A 19,219-nucleotide genomic window follows, 5' to 3' on the forward strand; every position below is an offset into this window, starting at 1 on the left:
AGCCCCAGGAATCACCTCTTTGGTGCAGGATGAATGGTTTAGTTCTCTAGGGAGGCACCGGCCTCTGGCTTCCCCCGTGAGGGTGAAACATGCAATGCTCACCGGTCTAGCCCGAGCCAAGCACTCTGGCCCCTCTTGCACACAGGGAGCTGCAAGGGGCCATCCTGTCTCCCAGGGCAGCCACAGAGTCTCTCACCAAACTCTAGGGACAGATCCCTCCCTCCATACGGGAAACTGTCCCCAGCAGATCAATGGTTGAAAGATTTTCCAAACCCCTCCCTCCCTCCCCCAGGATCTCACAGTTTCCTTGAGGCAATATTTAGCTTCCCAGGCAAATACTAAGCTTTAAGGGAGAAAAAAAATTAAAAGGTGTCCTTTTCTCAACAATTGACCCCAAGTGAACAAGTATTGTCCACCCCGGTGGATTTGCTGTCAAAAATTATCATGCAGAACAAACTGTCAATACTTCGCAGTCGTTTATACAATGAGCCTGTGTTTAGCAACACTCAGCTTCGTTTTATTATTGCGTTTTATGAAGTTGCCAAGACAACTGAGGCCAAGTAACAGAACCTTGACTTTATGCGCCATGAAAATTTAATAAAGAATTTTGAAAGGCTTTTAAGAGGCAGGAGCTGCAGTCTCTTAAAGGCAGAGCTCAGCACAGAGCGGAGGGGCTGGAGCACGTGGGGCCTCTCACCAGACCTCCAGGAGCCTCCGCTGTCAGGGGCGTGGAGGTGGGCAGACGTATTTCCTGGCATCCGTCTTGTTTCCGCACGTCGAGACCCTTCCTTTTCTCGACAGACATGTGTTAAGACACTTCCCAGGTGCCAAGTCCCGCACCCGGCTCTTTACATACATTACGACGTGATCCCCACTATCTAGGCAAAGAGCAGGGATCAGAGAGGTAAAGTCACTGGCCCGTGGTCATTTAGGGAGAGCGCAACAGATAGAACAAAGTGCATATGAAGGTCTGACTGCAAAGCCCTCGCTTTTCCAGAACAGTTCACGGCCTCCTCTGGGATTCTCGGCCCTCGCTTTCCCCATTCTGATGCAACAGGTTCTGAAGGGAAAATATCCCTGCGGTCTGCGAGGGGCTTGGGGGAGCAGACAGTGTTCTGTGGCCCAAGACTGGGTCCTGGTTGGAATCTTAGCAAACACCTTCACGTTGGAGGACATGTTTCCCGTGAGCCTCTTGGTGAGCACAAGACACTACCGCAGGGCTGCAAAGAGCCCTCTCCACTCCGCTCTCTAAGTAACACTCGGAAGCCAATCACCAGAAATGAGAAAAACATCGTAATTTTGCCATTTTCTACCAAAGCTCAACGGTGCTCAGTGTGTGTGCGCACACGTGTGTGTGCATGTGTGGTGTGTGCATGTGTGCGTGTGTGCATGCGTGTGCATGTGTGTGCATCGTGTGTGTGTGTGCGTGTGTGTGTGTATAAGCATTATGCTGCGTGGTTTTTCCAGTTATATAAAAATCAAGACTTTTGGCTACTAGAGATAAAGGTAATTGAAGACGTGGCCTATTCTGCAGAGCTCCTTCATCTCCAGGAACAGAAAAAAATTTAGACTTATTTTGTGAGGGAGAAATTCATATGCCATAGGGGAAAATTTCTCTCACATTCATCAAACCAAATGGGAGATTGGCAAAAATATCCATCAAGGTGAGGTGGATTTCAGGTTAATACACACGGTGGTGAATGATCCCTCCATGCGAGGAGGACAGCGCTCTCAGCCATGGGGAATGCCAGCTCCCTGCCGGGAGAGCCATCGTTTCTGAGCTTTCAGGGAAGATGCTCGTGTGCTGGCCATTGCAAGCCCAATTCTCAATTACAGGGCCAAGGAGTAGAGGACATTAGTCAAGAAATGGGAAAAAAATTAAGCTAATCTGGAGGGACACTCTGTCAATCACAAGGCACATTCCGGGTGTCAGAGGAGCAGCAGGAATCATTTCTCAGCCTACGAATGTCTTTAAACATGTGGGAATGAAGGGGAGGTGGGGGGTGGGGGGGAGGGCAGGAGGAGCTGACCAGTGTGGTTTCATCTGTCTTGATGGATAACATTATTCAAGAAAGAGCTTTTACCTTCATCCCTTCACACTTTGTGGGAAGCCAGTAGCCAGGCTGAAGATAACACTACGTTTGAGCAGCGCCTTGCTTTACAAAACACTTTCACGTTGATGACATTTTCTGTGATCTCATCTTATGCTCCCAAAGATCAAGTGAGACAGGACTTGCCACTCTCACTAAGTGGCTGGGAGACCTGGAGCCCTTCCTGGGGTGCTCAGCAGGAGAACAGATCAGAGAGCTTCAAGCTAGGTCCCCAGAACTGAGTGGAGCAAACACCCAGCCTCTGCGGGACGTGGGTTTCCACACCTGCAAAATGGGATGTTTTGGGGAGTGCTGAGGCACCGTGCAGAACCGAGGAAGTGCCGAGGAAGGAGTGTGGGATCTGGAGCCAGCTAGGGGCCTCAGGTGGATCCTGGCTCTGCACTTCACCAGCACGAGACCTCGAGACCTTGGTCAGTCACTAAGCCTCCTGGAAGCCACTTCTCCGCCTGGGAAAACAGAGTGCCAGTGATCCTCATCCTTGGTGGGGTTGGATGGATCTAGAAGTGCTTTGTAAACTGTGAAGGACTGAGCATGTGCTGATAAAATCATGCAGGAAAGGGCCTGGGGTCTAGAAAGGCATGGAACACCATTTCAAGTGTCTGGGCTCCTATCCTCCCACTCCATTCCCCTGACTACCTACATGCACATCCGGAGGACCTGCTGGGAACTCAACAACCCCACACAAACTCAGGGCAATGCAGAGTTGAAAGGAGGCTGGCTAGCTGGCTGGAGGGGTGTTGGTGAGGACTGTCCAGCCTGGCGTCCTGTCTGTGAGATTGAATGGGAGGGGGTGCCCATGGGTACACAGCCCAGGCCTGGCTGGCCATGGAGAGACACCTAGAGTCGGAGGAGCTATTATCTGTTTACGGACACAGGACAGCTGCCGTGTCCCCGGGAGCCAACAAGGCAGCCGGGAATGTAGAGGTGTTCAGCGGATCGGCTTGGCAAGGTTTAGAAATCTGTGCTTCTTAAAGGCACCCGTGGGCAAAGTGGAGAGCAAGTGTGGTAACACTGTCTCCTCTCCTGGGGTCTGCTAAACGTTCCTATTCACAGCAAGCACCTGCTGGCCCCTGCTCTGTGCCAACGTGGACCCAGCACATGCCTGGCCCTGCAGGAACTCACGGCTGGGTGCGAAGCAATGCTGTGGTCCCACAGTGCGCGCGACAAGACAGGAACTTTCCAGTTCTTGGAAGTAGATGGAAGGAACCGCTCACTCTGTTTGGGGGATTGCAGCGGGGACACTGGGACTGAACCTTGAAAGTCTGTTTGCCACTGGGCAGAGGAAGGCCATTCCAGGCAGAGGGGCCAGCAAGACAAGGGTGGTGGGAAATAGCACATCCTCCTCCTGTCTCATGACAACAGATACAAACAGTCCTGGGAGCAGGGGTCGGACAGGGGCTCAGGGAGGCTGCAGAGCCTGGTCCTGAGGTGCAGGGGTCAGGTGCGGGCCTTAGGATGGAAAGAAAGGAAGGGTGCCGATAAGGGCTGCTTTCAATAGGTGACTGGACGTCAGCTCTGTGGCTCTCCAAGTTCCTTCCAGACCTATGGAGATGGAGGGTAGGGTGGAGGGGTGAGAGGCAGGGAGGCAGCGGAAGCCCAGGCGAGAGACCGTGTCCGAGTTTGGGGGAGTGGACAGAGGCTGGGAGGAGAAGTAAGAGGAATCCAGGTGGTTTGTTTTAGGGATGGATGCTGCTCTCTCCTGGAGGCCCTGCCTCTGCCCACTGGGAGGGGTCTGTTGGGACCAACACTTGCTAACAGCTGCACTGAATCTAGCGGGTCTTTATAAGTATAAGCACCTATTGCAGGCTCCATTTTGGCCAGGCCGTGAGGACAAAGCTGCTGCCCCTAACAACAGAAACGCTGAGCCCGTCCCCCTAGGAGGTTGGAAGGAAGGGAGCAGGCAGTGTCAGCAAGGCAGGAACAAGGAGGCTGCCCCGGGGCACACCCAAAGAAAGGGTAGGTGGGCCCAGTTCTGTGGGTCTGTCCTGTTCTCTTGATGCTTCCCTCCCCAGATTGGTCCCACTAACTTGTCATACTTGGATGTGAACCCCCCAAACTGAGCACAGGCTGAGCCTGATCTTACCCATTCATTCCAAGCCCCCGGAGTGCCCAGCTCTCCAGGAACTCAGCCAGCAGACTAGGGAGAGGACTGTGTGTGCATTGAGGGTGGGGAGAGACAGGCGGCAGTAGGAGCGGGAAGGGGCAAGAGAGGGGGAGGGAGAAGACGCTGGAGATGGATCCTGAGGGTGCTTGCAGGGATGGGGCTTATCCTGCAGCAAAGCACAGGGGCTGCCCAGCTATGTGTGCCGTGCCTCTGGGCCAGCCAGACTCCCGGCTCTGCTTCCTATCTTCTTGGAGGAAGGAACCATCTGCTTTTGCTATCGTTTCAATTACATCCAGTAAAACGAGTGGCCGATTACCAAAGGGGTAAACACAGTGGGGCTTCTTATTAGGAATGGAGGAGGCGGGGTGAGTCAGTTATCACTCATTCTGACAATGGAGCAGCCTCGAAATGCTTTCGGTTAAACTGAAAAGGGCCAATCTGTCAGGACTGGCCTCTCATAAAACCACAGCCTCATTTCCCTAACAATCAGCAGGGAGGCTCCGTGCCCTGCTGGTGGGTGGGGCTATCGGGGCCTTGTCTGCAGAGGAGGGGGCTGCTCCCGGGACAGAGGGGCCATGGTGGGCGGAGCAGCCCGCCTCCAGATGATGGCATGGGGTGGGAGAGGCCCTCACCAGGAGAGCTGATGTTTTCATATCACCCTAAACAAGGTGGCTGGAATTCAACCTCTTGATTTTATTTTTCAAAATATTCAATGTGCTTGGTTGGTTTTAGACCTGAACATTGCACTCCACTTTGGCAAGCGAGTACTTTCTGAAGACCAACTTCAAGAAATGGTGTCACGTGAGAGCTTTGTTAAGACTTCTGGTGGCTCCCAGCTGATGACAAGTGTGCCCAGACATTCTTACTCTGGTCTTTCTCTGGGAAATCCATTTGTTCTGCCAAAGGGGACTGGGAGAGCTGCATGGGGGCTTCAAACATTGTTTCTCACACTGGACCATTTAGGAGCCCTGACTGCCTTGTCCCATGCCACCAGACCATGACGGACCCCAGGCAGCCCCGAGCGGGGTAGCTGCAGGGTCTTTACTTGGAGCTGAATTCATGCTCACCCAGGGACAAGGAGCCAAAGACAGACACACCTGGACCAAGTCCTGACTACATGGCCTTCTGGGCCTTCCTGTCCTCATCTGAAAGGGGAGCAGCATTACAGACCTGCCCTACTACCTGGGGAACTGAGCCGATGACACCTCCACAGCGCCCCATGTAGAGAACACTCGACACACCTCAGGAGGCACATCCTGCCATTGCCACCTTCCCACCTGTCCTGCCTTCTGCTTGGGAAAATAAAGTGATTGCAGAAGTCTGCTGTCACTCACTGAACACCCCAGAGTGGGCTCCGCAGGGCTCAGTTCCACGGCCCCTCTCGGCTGGGGAAGGGCAGCGGCCTTTGGGCTCTGCTAGCAGCAGGGAAGGGGTGCTGCGCGGCAGCCACACTGTGGGGGAAACAGGTTTTCCTCTTTGAGAGGGTGAACTCCTGGCAGGAAGGAGCTCCAGGCAAGGATGAACAGAGCAGCCCCTGCTCTGAAATCGCTTGCCAACAATTGGAGACATCTTGGATTAACAATCTTGTCTTTGGGTTTAAAAATATCTGGGGAGGGCGGATTCAAGTAACCTGTTTCCACAGATGCTTTTGAGTACCTGTTATGAACCAGGTCAACTGCTCTTATCAGTTTGGGTCAGGAGTCAGGACAGGATGTTGGAAGGAAGGAGGAGAAAGCTGCAGGAGCTTGTTTGGGATGCACCTCTGCCTCCCAGGACCCTCCCTTGCCACGCACTACGAGCATTTTCTGAGTCCTGCAGTGCACCACACCAGGCACAGTACTAGCGCCTTAAATACTTTCCTCCACCTCGCTTGGAGCACGATGACTGACTCTCCCCAGGTTCCTCAGCATCCTTTAAAGGGATCCTCCAGGAAAGGGCCACATTATCCCCAAATCCAACCACACTCTGGAGACCTTGGCTTTGCCAGGTCCTGCCTGCCTGTCTTCAATAGGCCCTGGACCTTGGCATGCCCAAGGCTGTTTCCAAAATGCCACCTTCTGCTGCCTGTGAGGCGTTTCCTCCGAGAGGGGGGCTACCTGGGGATACAGATGGAGACAAGGAAAGGGCCTCATGGAAGACAGCGTGAGCTCCCCTGACCCTGGCACCAGGTCTTACATACACTACTCCTCTTGCTCTGGTTCTTATCCACGTCTGATTTCCTTCCCTCACCCAGGGCTCCCAGCACAGTGCTGGGCATGCAGGGACCCCTGGCAGTGCTTGTTGTGGACACGCTGGCCACATGACCAGCACCCCACCTATGCAGGGGTCCACTCAGACCATCTGGTCAGGGAGGCTAAAGATGGGATTCCTGCTTTGGGGTCACAGTCAAGCAAAATCAAACAAAATGATCTCTGAGGCTCCTGCCAGCTCTGAGGCTCCAGGAGTCTTAGTTACTTCTTAATTAATTATTTCTTAATTAATAACAAACCAAATATTGCAGCAACAGGCAAGCTAATGAACTAAATGAGGTTAATCTGTTCACTACGCCCATGTAGCACATGACTGGGATGGGAGATTCGCAGACGCCTACTGGATATTTCCACTTCCTTCTCTCGGAACGGGCGGCAGGAAATAAACACGATGTTCTCAGGCTTTTCCCGGTGGGCGCGTGGAGGCCCCGGCAGCAGATCCTAACACTCGGCTTCCTCTCCACAGCTCTGGGCCTTGGGATCGATTGTGTTCTGTGCCCCAAATACAACAGATTTGCCCCAGTTGGTGCTTCCTGTGAGCCCAGAATAGAAGGTGCCATCTGTCACGTTTTAGATGTCATATGTCCGATGACTGATGACTCGAAAACAGGGTGTATCACCAGGAGATGCGAGGAGGAAGGCAGGTGAGAACCAGCCAGCCTGGTGAAGCACAGCTCAGCCGCACACAGAGACAGTTCGTGGGGACCTCAGCTGGGCCCCTCGGCAGCCTGCCTGCCATTCCTCTGCAGGCAGAATGCCTGGGGCGCTCCAGCCCTGAAAGCTGCTCTCGTCTTCCGTCTTCCAGGAGGACAGAGTGGCCCTCAGGACAGGGTATGTCTGGGATGGGAGAGCTTATTGGCGCAGCTGGTGCGGGGTGGGGGGTTGTCCCCTGCTGGCTGGGCCGAGGGGGAGGGCTCCTGGGGAGGGCCACGGTGTGGGGGCCGGCCCCCTGACGGGACACCCCGGCCACACACCAGGCGTTTTTCATCCAGCAGGGACAGGTGGTACTCGCAAAGGTCAATCAGTGAGGCCACCTGCTCATGAAGTGGCAGCATCTTGAACTTCCTCTGAGCCAGGAAAAAGAAAGCTTCTACGAAGGCCTGCAGACACATCCCTGTGAACAAAGAGACTGGATGAGGGGGTGCACACAGCTGCCCTACGCTGCCCTGGGAAGGCCCATCTCCAGCCACAAGGATGTCAGCAAGAGCTAGCCCCGCTCCCCACCACCGTCTCCATTCCAGAAACTCCTAACAGGGCTAACTCACTCACAGAGTGCCCACTGTGCCCACCAGGCACTAGCTGAGCATTTTATGGCCATGTGCAGACCAAATCCCTCACACAGACCTGTGAAGGAAGTTGGGTTAACCCTATTTTGCAGATGAGGAAGTTGAGTCTCAGAGACACGGAGAGACCTGGGGAAAGTTATATAAGATTTAAACCTAGCTCAAAGCCTTGTAAAATGTCCACAATGAAATGCCCCCATTAAAACCCAGCTCCTGGCCAGGCGCAGTGGCTCATGCCTATAATCCCAGCACTTTGGGAGGCCGAGGTGCGTGGATCACTTGAGGTCAGTAGTTCGAGACCAGCCTGGCCAACATGGAGAAACCTCATCTCTACTAAAAGTACAAAAATTAACTGGGCGTGGTGGCATATGCCTGTAATCCCAGCTACTCAGGAGGCTAAGGCAGGAGAATCATTTGAACCTGGGAGGCAGAGGTTGCAGTGAGCTGAGATCGTGTCACTGTACTCCAGCCTGGGTGACGGAGTGAGACTCCATCTCAGAAAACAAAAGCAAAAAAACCCAGCTTCTTAACTTTTATAATCAGGGAACAAGGTTATGAAGATATGAAGATAAACCCGGTTTGACGGCAAAGTTCTATCTGATAACAGAGATGCTGGTTACATGGGTGTGTGCATTTGTCAAAACTCAAATTGTGCCTTAAGGCTCATGCATTTTGCGGTCTGTAAATTTTACCCCCCAAAGTAAAATAAACCCAACTGTCATTTCTCTGGCCCAAACTATATTCTGGAAAGAATAGATAGTCATCCCTACAACACCCCTGGAATGCTCTTCCCTGGTTTTGTCTTTTAAGCGTCTACTTATCTTTGGGACCTGAGCTCAAAATCACTGACTCAGTAAAACCTTCCCTGATCCCCAGATTAGACCCGGCCCCTGGTACAGGATTTCTGCACTTCTCTTTGCAGCACCGGCTGCGGCTTGCTCTGTGTCTGTCTGTTTGTGTGGTCTCCATCCTCCTCTCTGGACTGTGCGCTTCCCGTGCTGCCCAGAGGTGCTCAGTATAGATGAATGAGTGCATGAATGAATGGGTGCATTGACGCTAGGTGCTTTACCAACAGTGCCACTAATTCTCACAATACCTTTATGAGGTAAATATTATGCCCCATCTTACAGATTAAGAAACTGATGGCAGGGTGCGGTGGCTAACGCCTGTAATCCTAGCACTTTGGGAGGCCGAGGTGGGCGGATCACGAGGTCAGGAGATGGAGACCATCCTGGCCAATGTGGTGAAACCTTGTCTCTACTAAAAATACCAAAACTAGCTGGGTGTGGTGGTGCATGCCTGTAATCCCAGCTACTCAGGAGGCTGAGGCAGGGGAAACGCTTGAACCAGGACGTCGGAAGTTGCAGTGAGCGAAGATCGCGCCACTGCACTCCAGCCTGGCGACAGAGAGAGCAAGACTCCATCTCAAAAAAAAAAAAAAAAAAAAAGAAACAAAGAAACTGATAGAGAGGTTAAGTAACCTCCCTAAGGCCACACAGCCAGGGAAGAGTGGCCTGGAAATTCAAACTGACTCCCAAGTTTTTTAACTAAGTTGTTAAAAACTTAGTTAAAAGTTTCAACTGCCTGAAAGGGTCTGAGTCTTCCCAATGTCCAAGTAAAACTGGAACCCGGGGATCTAAACCTATAGGAGTCCCTGGGCTCTTTGGGAAAGGTGACAGTAAGGTTGGACTGAACACCACGTGGCATTTTAGATTAGGCTGGTGTCAACTCTGAAATCCACACCTTCCTGGTGACTGTGCATTATTTACCTGCTTCTGGCACTGGACGCAGAAGCCTGGCCTAGGGTTTGTAGATTACAGGTTACATACAGACCCTGGGATCCCAGAGCTATTTTTGCCTTGGGAACTTGAGCTGGGCAAAGAAGTTGTGTTTTGCCTCCCTTATAGTCCATCAAAGCTCTTGGCCTTGGGTTCTTTTGACTGCAAACATCCTACAAGGGCGCTGCTCTGTTTGATCCTGATATGAGGAGTTGATAAAATGGGTTTTACACCAGGGTTACTTTTAATGTAAACAGCGGCCTAGGATGGTCAAAGACACAGGGGAGTAGCAGCCTTGGTCTGACTCAAGAGACAGATGTTTCCTAATCACCAGCTCTCGGCCAGGCCTTGCATAGGGTGGGCGTGTGCCCGTGCAAGTATGTGCATCTGTGTGTGTGTGTGAGATGGTCGGGTGGGAGGGTCAGATACACACAGAGTGAGAAGATTAGGATCTAAGGCCCGAGAAACCCAGTCCCAGTCCCCTACTTCCCAATGGTGTGATCTAAACAGCGCCACTCAAAGTGTGGCCGGCTGACAGTGCCAAGCCCATGAACTGTGTGTCCCTGGTCCCTGACAAGATAAGGCGCTTGGGCCAGAATGTTAATCATGGTCCTCATCAATCACATTGTTTAGTACTGTTGACAGTATTTAGTATAATAGCACTTCCTCTATAAAGGAAGCAGCGTGCTGTCTACATTCTGGCTCAGGCGTCTTGTCCAGGACTGTGACAATCTGTGGGTTGCAACTTTGAGTAACTCTGCTCTGCAAAGCCCTTCCCAGCTGTAATGCACACTCCAATCACCAGCTTGTTCAAATGCGAATCCTGGGGTGGGGCCCAAGGCACTGAATTTCTAGCAAGCTTCCTGGTGGTGCTGATGCCACACTTTGAATGGCAAGGATCTAGCCACTCACTGCACCTCTTTACTCAACAAATGTCAGTTTCGTTCCCTTAGTTGATGGTAGAATGTGATTAGAGCTATATGCATAGAAAACATACAATGAGGGCCAATTTGGAAAAAAAAAAAAAGCACGGCAACATCATCTAGAAGACATTCTAAAACGAGAAGTGGGATCTCACTGTGCTGCCTTGGCTTTCTTTCTGCTTGTCTGCATTTTGTGATTTTCTACAGTAAACATGGATGCAATTTAAACATCTGCAGTGGGAAATTCTGGTGTGTGGAAGAGATGATGTAGGGGGAGATGCTTTTAATTATGAACCCCTTACTACTATTTGAATTGGAAGTCAGGCACATGTATTTGAAAAAAAATACAATGCAAACTTTTTGCACATATATTCTACTTTTTATCAAAGTAGAATATATATATATATATATATATATATAAAACCAGTAACCCATATATATATATATATACACACACACACACATATATATGGGTTATATATATGGGTAAAACCCATATATATATGAGTGTGTGGGTGTGTATATATATGGGTTTATATATATATATATGGGTTTATATATATATATGGGTTTATACATATGGGTTATATATATATGGGTTATATATATGGTAAAACCCATATATATATGAGTGTGTGGGTGTATATATATATGGGTTTATATATATGGGTTATATATATGGGTTTTTTATATATATGGGTAAAACCATATATATATATATATATGGGTAAAACCATATATATATATATATATGGGTAAAACCATATATATATATATATATGGGTAAAACCATATATATATATATATATATATATGGGTAAAACCATATATATATATATATATATATATGGGTAAAACCATATATATATATATATATGGGTAAAACCATATATATATATATATATGGGTAAAACCCATATATATATATGGTTTTATACCAGGGTTACTTTTGGCAGGGCTGGGATTTGAACCCAATCCTCATGCACTGCTGCTTCTGCACCTTATTCCCAGAAACCCTCTGGAGCATCCCTGCCAAGGGTGCCTGAGGATGGAAATGGTAGAACCTGCAGGAAACACTGAACCCAGCACCTTGAAGGATCTAGGGGTTGGGGGCATCAGTGGAGGCTTTTGGCAAAGTGGGCATGACAGTGGGGCCTTGCAGAATGAGGAGGGCTTGGATGGGCAGAGATGTGCTGGGGGTGGTCGGCTGGGCTGAGAGCAGGGACCTGTGGGGCAGGGAGGCAGGGTGGATGGCCCGGGGGCCTGCCACAGGACAGGCTGGGGAAGAGGCCAAAGGGACAAAACCCAGAGAGCACCGGTGGTCACTATGGGGCTGGGGTCAATGTCAGATGAAGCCATTGGGAGCCCCTGCAGGTGCTGGGCAAGGCCCACGTGATCCGAGTCCCATGGGTTTGGACCCATAACAGTCTGATCACATTTTCTAGTCTGATGATTTCTAACCATTTTTTTTTATAGTGATAGAAACTGTGAGGGTTTTTTTTTTCTTCTCTTGTTTTATTTCTTAAGTGAAATCTTCCGAGGGAGTCCAGTATGCCAGACAGGTAAAGGGACCCTTCTCCCCTCTCTGTTTAAGTCAGGTGAATGGTGGCTTACAGGCCTGCCACACAGCCCCTCATCCCTCGGGGCCCTTGGATCTTCACAAGCAGCACAATCACCGTCACCCTGAGGCCCTCGAACCCTTGTCTAGCATTTGCATTTTGCCGAAGGGTGGGGATGGGAAGTACCTGAGGCCCCCAAGTCACACTCAGCAACTTACAGAAACAGGGCTCGACCCCAGCTCTGGGACTGGAGCCCAGGGTACCCTCAAACCACATCTCCCCCTCCAAAAAGAAACTGAACGCAAAATCAAACCAATCCCTTCTCTGGCCATGGGCTGTCTCCACTGACAGACGGTCCTGTTGAATGCGTGCCAGTGAGTGTGGGGGGACGTGGGGATGCCCCAAACTGCACGCCATGAGCATATGGGCCTCTGGTCCCACAATGGCCCATTCTAATAGCCCTTTGAGTTTGACTAGATATTGGCTTTAATCCTCAATTCATCAAGATGGCCCAGGAAATGGTGGTCAGACCCAGGCCAATATTCACTGAGCTTCAGAGAACGTAACCTTTTGAAGGTTTCAAGGGGGTGGGGATTGGGGGGGGGGAGGAGGAGTCAGCGCACTCAGATGATTCAAGTTACGCTGCAGGAGCAGGGCTGCTGGGGTTCCTCCTGAGAGTCAAGCTCAGGCTCTGGACTGTCCCCTCTGGCTGCAGTTTCCAGCCTTTTCCAGAGCCTCTACAATGGTTGACATTCTACCAGGCAGAACTGGGGCTTTCGCCTTCCTTATTTTTTATTTATTATAACATATAATGAGAGTCTTAGCAGAAAGTGCCATAGAGCCCATGCATGGCCTTCCCTCCAGCACTTACATGTTCTTGCGGAATGACCTTCCACCCTTACTCTTTGTCCACAGGAAGATGTATTGTCACTTAGTGATAACACACATTGAACTTTTTTTTTTTTTTTGAGATGGAGTTTCGCTCTGTTGCCCAGGCTGGAGGACAGTGGTGAGATCTCGGCTCATTGCAACCTCCACCTCCCAGGTTCAAGCGATTCTCCTGCCTCAGCCTCCTGAGTAGCTGGGATTACAGGCATGCACCACTATACCTGGCTAATTTTTTGTATTTTTAGTAGAGATGGGGGTTTCGCCTTCTTGGCCAGGCTGGTCTTAAACTCCTGACCTCAACTGATCCACCCACCTTGGCCTCCCAAAGTGCTGACATTACAGGCATGAGCCACCATGGCTGGCCACACGGAACTTCATTTTGCTTAAAATTATATCATTAACATTTTTGTATGTTGCTATACAGCCTTCATAACCATTATTTTAACGGTTGCATAACTGTCCATCAAATTTTTGCCTTCTATGCCATTTCACCACCCCGTCCCTGTTGAACACAAAGACTATTTACATTTGCTCACTATTGTTGAGAATATTATAATCAACACTTGGTATTTCATTGTTTTTATTTATGATTCATTTATTCCCTTACAATAAAACCCTTGGGACCTGGGTGGTTGTTTTTGTTTTTAATAAATGTAAGGTTAGTTTAGTAATTGACTTCATGTTAAAAATACCTAAAACCTTACAGAGGCTGGGTGAGATGGCTTAACCCTGTAATCCCAGCACATTGGGAGGCTGAGGCAGGAGGATCGCTTGAGCCCAGGAATTTGAGGCTGAAGTGAGCTATGATCACACCCAGCACTCCCGCCTGGGCAACAGACAAGACCCTGTATTTTTTTTTTTTTTTTTTTGAGACGGAGTCTCGCTCTGTTACCCAGGCTGGAGTGCAGTGGCATGATCTTGGCTCAACCTCTGCCTCTTGGGTTCAAGCAATTCTCCTGCCTCAGCCTCCCTAGTAGCTGGGATTACAGGTGCCCACCACCATGCCCAGCTAATTTTTTTGTATTTTAGTAGAGATGGGGTTTCACCACCTTGGCCAGGCTGGTCTCAAACTCCTGACCTAAAGCAATCCACCCACCTCAGCCTCCCAAAGTGCTGGGATTACAAGCGTGAGCCACCGTGCCCAGCCAAGACCCTGTCTTCTAAAAAATTTTTAAAAAGAAAATCTCATAGAGTATCCAAATGGACAAAGCACATGAATGGGCAATTCACATATATCGGCAAATAAGAGAGAAGACATCCGGCCCCATCCAAGCCACAGGGGCTATTGCTCACCAAGTAAACTAACAAAAGTATTAAATACTGATAATGGGAGGTAGTGGTGAAATTGCTATAGACTTTTGAAAAGCAATTTGGCGAAAGTTTTAAGAGCCATTCAAATGTTTATTAGGGAGGTAAGGAGGAAAAAACAAAAAATAAATGTGTTTATATCATTGAACACAGTGATCACAATCCTAGGAATTTTCCCTAAGAAAATATTCCTTCCAAAGGAAAACAATGTATACAATGGTATTCATTGCAAACTTATTTATAGTACCACGGGGCATGGGGGAAGGCAGTGCTAGACTTATAGGGTATTTTAATATCTTCATTCTTTTCTGAATTTTCCAAATAAGATAATGCATGCTCATTGTTGATAATAATTCAAGTACACACACACACACACACACACACACAATTTTAAAAATACCCCCAACCTAGCCTCTGAGGTCACTGGTTCTGGGAATCTGTCCTTGACCATCCCCAGGTGGAGTTAATCACCCTTCATGGTGCTTCTTCTTGTTTCTTATCATATACTAGGATAAATCCATGGGTACATGGCAGTCTCTCTAATGAGACTCTGCTCCTACAGGTGGGGACCATGTCCCTGTCTTCTCTACATTCCCAGAGCCCAGCATAGCCTGGCACACAGTGAGCACCAATAAAGATGCATTTAATCCACTGAATAGAATGTGAACCTTGTAACAGTCGTGTGATGCAGGTGTTATTATGCCCACTTTGTAGCTGAGGACACTGAGGTAAGCCAAGGGGCGAAGAGAAAAGAGACCCATGGAAACCCTTCTCTTAGAAGATTTGCAGACTTATGAAACCGCAATGATCCAGACCAGAGGCTCTCGAACTTTCGAAACTCCCAGAGGGCTTGTTAAAACACAGATGGAGGGTCCAGCCCCACAGTTTCTGATTCAGAGGGCTGAGGTGGGGCCTGGGAGTTTGCATCTCTCACAAGATCCCAGGTGATGCTGAATCCCCCTTCTTCCCCTCCCTGCTCCCCACTGCACAGTCCAGTCTGTATAAACTTCACTCGGAATGCCCATCTGCAAAGCGGGGCTTATTTGCAAAAGGACCTGCCCCCAAACTGAGAGAAGCTTGACTTTGGGCTAAAAATGTCTACATTTTAAAGACACCCTGATTGAGAGCAAACCCAACCAGTTATTTTTAAAAGACTAATGATGGAGCTGAAAAGCCATGGAATGGTTCCAACTGTGCATTAAGTCCTTTCTGAGAAACCGCACAGCCCCAGATTCTTCCAGCATCACTGCTTGCCCACTAAGTAGGAGAGAACATTCTCCATGCCATCTCCTAGGCCCTGCCCTTCCCTGTCTGGGCTATGATAGAGGAGACCTGGAAGGTTCCAGAAGGCCAGGCCACAGGGGGCTCTGTAGACCATGGCAGGACTTTGGATTTCAAAATAAAGAAGATGGGAGGTCACTGGGGAGTCCTGAAGTGACATGTCACTGTGGAAGCTGTGTTGAAACCCAGTGGTAGGGGCACATGTGAGAACAAAGAGATCCATTCAGGGGTTACTGCACCAGTCCAAGTGAGAGCTGACATGGTGGCTTGGACCAGTATGATACTGGTGGAGGTGGTGAGGGATGATTAGATACTGGATATGGTCCGAGGGTAGTGCCAGTGGCATCTGAGGTTTGCCCAAGGTTGGATGTGGGTGTGAAGGCAAGCCAGCAATCTTATGCAGGAGGGCCTCTGACACCTCAGGCCGAGAAAACTGGCCTTCCCCTCAAGGTCAATGGTTTTCAAACATTTTACACATAAAATAATCTGGGGACCTTGCCAGAAACGCAGGTTCCTGTTCCCTCACCCTGGGGATTCTGTCTGTTGGCGATGAGGCCCCAGAAACTGCATTTGTAACAGCACTGTTGGCGCTTCTGCCCCAGTGAGTGATCAGGAAATGGAATGAACATGCCAACTTGGCCATCTCTTGAAGGGCTCTATCGGAGTCAGTGGAGTGAAGAAGTTAAGAGAATGGTCTGGCTGGGCCCAGTGGCTCACGCCTGTAATCCCAGCACTTTGGGAGGCCGAGGTGGGTGGATCACGAGGTCAGGCATTCGAGACCAGCCTGGCCAACATAGTGAAACCCCGTCTCTACTAAATATACAAAAAATTAGCCAGACATGGTGGCAGGTGCCTGTAATCCCAGCTACCTGGGAGGCTGAGCCAGGAGAATCACTTGAACCTGGGAGGTGGAGGTTGCAGTGAGCCGAGATTGTGCCACTTTACTCCAGCCTGGGCAACAGAGAGAGACTCTGTCTCAAAAAAAAAAAAAAAAAAAAAAAAAAAGAATGGTCTTTGAGAAACCTGGTACTGGGCTGGCTCTGCTGTGGGTGATCAAGAGCCTTTGGGGACACAGAACTAGCTTTATCCTCTGAAATCCCACTGTTCACTCTCTGCTCCTGGTCTTAGTCTGCTCGGGCTGCAAAATACCATAGCCTGGGTGGCTTAAACAACAGAAATTCACTTTCACAGTCCTGGAGGCTGAAAGTCTGAGATTGGGGTGCCAGCACGGTCATGTTCTGGTAAGGGCTCTCTTCCTGGTTTGCAGACGGCTGCCTTCTTGCCATGTCCTCACATGGCAGAGAGGCAGATTGGGCTCTCTGGTGTCTCTTCTTATCAGGACGCTAATCCTATTCAATAAGGGACCCACCCTTATGACCTCATTTAACCTTAATTATTCCTTAGGGGCTCCATCTCCAAATACAGCCACATGGAGGATAGTTAGGATTTCAACATATAAATTTGGTGGGAGACACAATTTGGTTCATAGCACCCTCAAACCCTCAGTTCTGCTGAGGTGCACCTAGCTCTTGGGGACACTCTCCTACTACTACTCAAGTCTCTGAATTTACCTGAGCCATTTAGAAAAAAATATAAGCAATCCTACACTTCTTCCCTGCCCCTTTGCCAGCACTCAGAAAACCCCTCACAGCTTGGATTGGGAGTTGAAAGGATCTCTTTGGTAACATTGCCTTAAAAGTAAAAGTAATGAAAGTAAACAGTAATCATTCATATTTATTTAGCCCTCATTATGTAGAAGGCCCTGGACTATGGGGTGCCTTCACATTATTTAATTTAATCAGACAAAAACCTTATGAAGCGGGTATTGACAATCCATTTTACATTCAAGAAACTTGCCACAATCGCATGGCTGGTAGGCGGCAGACCCCAACCACCATGCTCTTAACTCCCTTACTCCACTGCTGCTTCGAGAGTTTTCGAAGATTTGGCCAGGTGCAGTGGCTCATGCCTGTAATCCCAGCACTTTGAGAGGCCAAAGTGGGTGGATCACCTGAGGTCAGGAGTTCGAGACCAGCCTGACCAACACGGTGAAACCCTGTCTCTACTAAAAATACAAAAATTAGCCAGGCACGGTGGCACGTACCTGAAGTCCCAGCTACTCAGGAAGCTTAGTCAGGAGAATCACTTGAACCCAGGAGGCGGAGGTTTCAGTGAGCTGAGATTGCATCAGTGCACTCCAGCCTGGGCAACAGAGTGAGATTCCATCTCAAACAAAACAAAAAACAGACAAACAAACAAAAACTGGGGGGGGGAGTTTTCAAAGATTTGACCAAGTGTTAATTCCAGTCATTTAGAACAGAAACAATACCGGCCTTGCAGTGAATGAGGGATGGAGCCTCATCTATCTCTGCTGGATGTCAACGAGAAGGTGCAGTTAGATTCGTTGGTCTTTGCAAACAGGCTTTCCCTACCTGCCCTGCATGCCACAAGATAAGCTGTTGAGTATTTTTCTAAACTTCATTTGGGTTGACAGATGTTGCTGGAGAAGGCAGCCTTCGAAACATTCCAGTTGCAGCCAGCCGCACGTCTCTCATCTGAGACCGCCACTTGGCTATTGAGAGGCAGCCCCTGACAAACGATGGCCTCATTCTGTCAATAGGCTGGGTGAGGACGGCCCACCAGCTCCTTCTAGGCCAAAGCCCCCTGCTCTCCACTCCCGGGAAGGCATCGTTGCACTCAGGGCTTTATGAAAACACTGGGAGCTGCTCACCAATAATCTCATCATCTCTTCACCAGCTTAAGGATGGGAACAAGAATCCTATCTTACATCTGCATAGCACTTTCCAGTTTACAAAGAACATCCATTTTTCTCATCTACTTCTCAGGGTAATGGTGGGAAGAGGACATGTTTACGCACATTCTTCATTTACAGTTGAGGAACACAGGCCCAGAGAGGCTAAGTGGGTTGTCAAGGTCATCGTCTAGGTGGGCGAGGCAGCATTTACATGCCTAGCTGACTTTCAAGCCCACACTCTTTTTTCTACATTATGCTTTCTTAACATCTGACATTTATGTATTATTTTACAGTTTACAGAGCACATTTGAATATATGATATAATTAAATCCAAATCATTGTCGACAGCCAGGGATATTATCCCAGACTGAATATGAGATATTTTCTTCCTCTTAAAAATACCTGAGCTTCCTTGCTAGTAATTCTGTTTCCTGGGATTGGTGTGCTTAAACAGCCACTTGCCAAGCCCTTCTCTCTCCCCAGTCTTTAAATCTCCTTCTTATTACTCACCTAGAATAGATGTTTCTGTCTCATCGTACAATTCTAAATGTATAAGTATACAAGTTTGCTGTTTGGAATCATTGGTAGGAAATAAAGCTGAATGATCTTGACTAGAATTAGCTTAGTGCTTCCTATCTGTGTAGTGAAATGGCCCCCAGAAGAGCTATCTGTGAAGGCTGCACAAACTCCAAGGCAGTTCATCACAGGAATCTCAGCCTTCTCTCCATTCTTAGGGCATCTTGCAGCCCGGCTCCCTGTCTGCTGCTACATGGTTCCCCCAGACTTGACCACAATCTCTCTAGGCCTGGGGCTGGGGTCTCGAAGGACTCTACACATGGTAGATCAAACCTGGGCATCTCCCAGGGAGAAGGCATTCGGCTCCATGAATAGGGACAGGGACTCAGATGAGCGGGTCTGGGTCCCAGCTCTCCCACTTACTGCCTGTCAAGGCATTTTACTTTTCTGGGTCTCAGTATCTG

At 49.2% G+C, this 19,219-nt stretch overlaps 1 protein-coding gene across 11 annotated transcripts in view; it reads right to left on the reverse strand.

Annotated features, from left to right (window-relative positions):
- Positions 1-473: 473 nt before the first annotated feature.
- Positions 474-19,219, reverse strand: part of TTLL11 (tubulin tyrosine ligase like 11) — a 276,253-nt gene continuing 257,507 nt past the window's right edge. For 10 of the 11 annotated variants that reach the window (XM_055351835.2, XM_055351836.2, XM_063696740.1 and 7 more), the window contains one exon: positions 474-7,578. In XM_055351835.2, coding sequence (XP_055207810.1) covers positions 7,286-7,578 — 293 coding nt within the window. In that variant the 3' untranslated portion in view covers positions 474-7,285. The remainder of the gene's footprint in view (positions 7,579-19,219) is intronic. The other variant, XM_055351834.2, reaches the window with a different exon arrangement.

This window comes from Gorilla gorilla, chromosome 13, assembly GCF_029281585.2.
Source record: "Gorilla gorilla gorilla isolate KB3781 chromosome 13, NHGRI_mGorGor1-v2.1_pri, whole genome shotgun sequence".
In the NCBI taxonomy this organism is placed as follows: domain Eukaryota; kingdom Metazoa; phylum Chordata; class Mammalia; order Primates; family Hominidae; genus Gorilla; species Gorilla gorilla.